Source organism: Penaeus vannamei, chromosome 30 (genome assembly GCF_042767895.1).
Source record: "Penaeus vannamei isolate JL-2024 chromosome 30, ASM4276789v1, whole genome shotgun sequence".
In the NCBI taxonomy this organism is placed as follows: Eukaryota; Metazoa; Arthropoda; class Malacostraca; order Decapoda; family Penaeidae; genus Penaeus; species Penaeus vannamei.
In genome coordinates this window covers 10,860,590-10,865,589 of record NC_091578.1, presented here as the reverse complement: position 1 = coordinate 10,865,589, position 5,000 = coordinate 10,860,590, and the positions used below count along the sequence as shown (strand labels likewise).

Genomic DNA, 5,000 nt, shown 5'->3' with positions numbered 1-5,000 from the left:
GTCACATTAAGAAGTTAGTGGAGGAACGCATACCTGGAATATATGTTCGCTCATTGATGATTGGCGATAACATCATACAGGCAAGGTTTCGGAGTCTGTCTCTATCTGTCTCTGTCTTTTGCTTTGTGTCTGTCTTTCTTTCTCTCTTTGTCTCTCTCTCTGACTCTTTGTCTTCTCTCTCTCTGTCTCTTTTTCTTCTCTCTCTCTCTCTCTTCATCTCTCTCGCTCGCTCTCTCGCTCTTTATCTCCTCTGTCTGTCTGTCTCGCTCTCTCACTCTCTATCTCCTCTGTCTGTCTGTCTGTCTTTGTTTCTGTTTCTGTTTGTCTTTGTCTTCCTCTCCTTTTCCCTCTTTCTTTTCTTTCTTTTTTTTCCCTCTTCCCCTCTAAAAGAATTCTAGCATCAATGCAAGAACCCTAATTAACCTTGATTGATAATAGATGAACAGTTTCTTTATTTTACCTAAATTTTGGAATTGGATGAGCAGAAAAATCACAGTCAGCAATAAATGAAAGATGTTTGCAAAATCCAGAATCAAATGTAATTACCTGTAATTTAGATGTTATTTTGTTGTTATTGTTTGCTTACTCTTTCCTTCACCTCTAGGATGAAGAGAAGGGCTATTTTGGAAATGTAAACAACCAGGTGGATGAAGTCTGTGAAAAGATAGCAGCCGACCCTGAGCTCCAGGGAGGATACCATGCTATGGGGTTCTCGCAAGGAGGCCAGTTTCTGTGAGTGTATTTACTGAATATATATATATATATATATATATATATATATATATATATATATATATATATATATACATATATATATATATATATATATATATATATATATATATTTGTTATTTTTATTTATTTATTTATTTATTATTATTATATTTTTTTTCTTCTTCGTCTTCTTCATTCCAGCATGTAATCCTGATTTTATTATCAGTCTATGATAAAACTGTTGATGACTGTGATGAGTAGGGCATTTTTTATTATTAGTTTACTTATATTGGTATTATTATTGCTATTGTTCTTGTTTTTTATTGTTATTATTATTGTTCCTATTATTATTATCTTCAGTATGATAATTATTGTTGGATTTATAATATGCAAGAAAAAAAATACTAAGGTGTTCTAAGGCCTTCATCTGGGAATTTTTACAAACAAAATCTCACCTGGGTAGCCGAGCCATTGCCGAGCGCTGTCCTCAACCAGCCATGCGCAACCTGATCACATTTGGGGGACAACACCAGGGTATTTTTGGCCTCCCAAACTGCCCTCCCGACAACTTACTCTGCGAAGAGATGCGGCGTCTACTTAATCTAGGAGCTTACATTGAGTAATGCGTGAACAAATGCTTATGAGTGCAGCAGTTGTAAGAGTGAAGTTTTAGGTGAAGGTACAGTAGATGGGTTGGTTTTATTTTAGAGGGAGTGGCCTCTTGTGTAGATATGTGTTCTTTATTTATGTGTTAAGATGAATTCTAACAATACTCTTAGTTATCTTTCTCCATGAAGATGTCTTCTGTTATTAGGTTTTACTCTAGATTTAACAAGATCATTGATTGATACTGAAAAGGTATTTGATATTTTTTGAATGGTATAGAGTATTTTTACATTTTTTCTATAAGAGAAGTATATTATTTTGTATGCAGATTTATAATTTAGTAAGTATCTGTTGCACATCTTTGGTCAATTATTTTGAACAGGAAGATTTTTGAGAAGTTGTTAGAATTCATCACAGTTTTATTTTGAGCCCAAATATGTTTCTTGTTTTATACAGGTAATACTTTGAAAAACAAACAATCACAAAAATACATATGTTAGAATAAGGGGTGTTGTTTCCATTTATTCATGTGTATGTTTGTCATAAAGCACCATTTCAGATTTGAGAAATTGTACAGTAGATAATATAATGCTTCACTACAATTTCCATTTCAGTTTCATATCACAAGGTTAATATAAAACATTTTCCTTATTGAAAAAGGAAATTTGATATAGTACTAAGGATTGAGAGTATTCAGATATGCTATGTTCCAGTATTCTGACTTTAACTCAAAGAACAGCACTGGACGTTCTATATATCCTGTAACTTTCTTAGGAAAACCTACATATATAATCTGAATATATTTCAGGGCATGTGCATCCAAAAGTGTTCTAGGACCAATTGCCTGGAAATGGTTTTATTAGATGTTCTGTTTAAACTTTCATCTGTAACATAGGCATTAATTTGTTCATGTTAATGCACTGCAGTTTCATGACTGTAGTATATTGATGTGTATGGTACAGAGGAAAAGTTACTGAAACTGAGCATCTAATAAATAGATATCCAGGCAATGGGTCTGAAGACATTTTTGGACAAGCATACCCTCATCTGTTAAGTGCATCTTTGTGTGTATAGTTTTTCTGCTATTTTCCACATGTTTTGTATTAGAATTGTGACTTGGCCTTGACTTGTTTGGTGATGGTTTGTTGTATGCAGACGTGCAGTGGCAGAAAGGTGTCCAAAACCAGCCATGAAGAATTTTATCAGTGTTGGTGGCCAACACCAGGGTGTATTTGGCTTTCCTCACTGCCCTGAGTTGCCACAACAGTCACGCTTCTGTGAATATGTCCGCAAAGTGCTGAACTATGGAGCCTATGTATCGTAAGTGAATGGCAGGCTATCCTGCTTGTTCTGTATGTCCTTCTACTGTCTTCCTATTGTTTTCTTTAAGTCCAGATTTCTTACTACTAGCTGGTTTTCCTGTTGGCATTTCTACTTGATTACAATGTTCTTTCTGCAGTAAAAAACTTTTTACTCTTTTAGTGTATCTGTACTAAATAAGTATGTCTACTTCTTTCACGTTATTAACCATCTCTTGACTATTGCAGTCATTTTGATGCAGTAAGACAACCTCTTTTTTATTTGCTTGTCATATTTTCTATTTACAAAGTGAGCTTATTACCTAGTTTAGAATTTCAAAACCCTTTTTTAATCTTAATTACTTCTTTTAGATTGAATCTGAGTATAGTTGAATTAATTGTGGATAAATTATATACCTCATAAAGATAATGTTTATTTTCTGTGTCCAGTTGGATCCAGAACTCTTTGGTACAGGCCCAGTATTGGCATGATCCCCTCCATGAAAATGAATACCGCAATGCATCCATTTTCCTGGCGGACATCAATAATGCAGAGGTTTGATATTTATGGCATTAATTTTTGGCAATAGATAAAGCAAAGTCATCTTTGCTTCTAAAACAAATCAGATAGTATTCCTGAGCCAGAACTGAAAATCATTTATATTTCTTTATTATGGAAGATTAATATACACACTTCATAATGTTTTAAAAATCAGGTTATCAACGAGTCATACCGTGAAAACCTCAAAAAGCTGGAGAACTTTGTCATGGTCAAGTTTGAGGAGGATTCCATGGTTGTCCCTCCTGAGAGCGAGTGGTTTGGATTCTACAGTCCAGGCCAGGATTCCCAGGTCTTGCCCTTGCAGCAGACACAGCTCTACATTGAGGTTGCATTTACAGTTTTATTGTTATTGGTTTGTTGATTTATATTTGATATCAACTGCAGAGATTTTCATGTGGTCAGATTCTTGTGAGGTTATTTTTAGTGTCATTTTCAAAAGAAAGAATGGAATTTAATAATTGCAAATTCTTTTTGACATAAAGGTATTGTGATAAAGAAAAATAGTTAAGCCTTAAGTACAATCTTCTGATTGTTTATCTTTGCATTCTGCTACAGTCTTAGCTTTTTTTTTTAAATATTATGTCCTGTTATGTTACTAAATAAAACTCCTCATTACAGGACCGTTTGGGATTGAAGGAAATGGACGAAGCAGGAAAGCTCCACTTCCTTAGTCTTGCAGCTGATCATCTCAATTTTGATGACCAGTGGTTCCTGGAAGAGATTGTTGATAAATTTGTGGCATAAGGTCACCTTGATTTTAGTGCCTTTAATTGGATGTTTCTATAATAGATAACCCTGATTACATTGTAAATATTCAAATGTTTTTACAGATAATTATGATTACAGTATCTTTCCTCTGAATACTCCTTTTTTACCAACATTTCCTCAAAAAAATTTACACTTACATACCAAGTGTGTTGTTATATAGCAACTTGGCTTTGCAGTGCACTATTTTATGAATATAAAGGTCCATTTATATTAGAAACGAGTTTCTATACCCCTATATTTTTTAAGTAATAATTTCAAGAATCATTAGAATCAATCATTATTGAAGCTTTTTATCTATTTCATTAAAATTGTTGATTCACTATTCCATGTAATCAACAGCCACATGCATAAACAAAGACAATGCCTATATGAAACAATTCTGCAAGAAAAGCATAAGTATTAGGATGAGTTTTGGCTAATGTGTGAACACTGTAGGGGCTGTTGCTCGAGCAGAAGTTACAAGATAGCATTAATTTGCTTCAGGATATCAAATCTGGAATGGAAACTTTGGGGGCAATGACAAAATATGTAACTATACCTTGTGTAATGATTTCTGATTGCGAAAATGGCACTAAGTTTTACATATGCATTCTACCATATTATTACAAAGATTCATTAAGTACATCTTTCTGAGCCTTAGTAATGAGGATCATAATCCAGTTATTTTTGTATATTCAATTTGCTCAAGATACCCTGTTCTAGAATAGTTTTATGATTTGACTTGATAATTTTATATATTATTTTATTGTCCATGCAATAAGAGTTCAGCCTATATGCAACATGTAAGATTTTTTCATGCTAGACATATGGTGTTCATGAAATATTGTATTATTATCAAGCTTAGAACAGCACTCACTATCAGTAAATCTGGCTATGGTATCCATATTGTTAACTAATCATATAGTTTTTATTAGAATGCAGCGAAGTTAGAATATTCAGAATGTATAAATACTATGAAAAGTCAGATACAGATTCCTTGAGCAATAAATGAGAAAGGGTGATAGGCAAACATAAGAAATAATGGTAAAGACCAATGTATAGAAAGACTGAAG

The 5,000-nt window shown here is 33.4% G+C and overlaps 1 protein-coding gene across 2 annotated transcripts in view; it reads left to right on the top strand.

Moving 5' to 3' along the window:
* Ppt1 (Palmitoyl-protein thioesterase 1) overlaps positions 1-4,165 on the top strand; it is a 5,964-nt gene extending 1,799 nt beyond the window's left edge. Inside the window, exons 2-7 of one of the 2 annotated variants that reach the window (XM_070142992.1) lie at positions 1-80; positions 605-732; positions 2,476-2,640; positions 3,069-3,174; positions 3,335-3,505; positions 3,799-4,165. The exon at positions 1-80 is cut by the window's left edge and continues 30 nt beyond it. In XM_070142992.1, coding sequence (XP_069999093.1) covers positions 1-80; positions 605-732; positions 2,476-2,640; positions 3,069-3,174; positions 3,335-3,505; positions 3,799-3,924 — 776 coding nt within the window. In that variant the 3' untranslated portion in view covers positions 3,925-4,165. Of the gene's footprint in view, positions 81-604; positions 733-1,177; positions 1,334-2,475; positions 2,641-3,068; positions 3,175-3,334; positions 3,506-3,798 lie in introns of both variants that reach the window. The other variant, XM_070142993.1, reaches the window with a different exon arrangement.
* Positions 4,166-5,000: the final 835 nt, after the last annotated feature.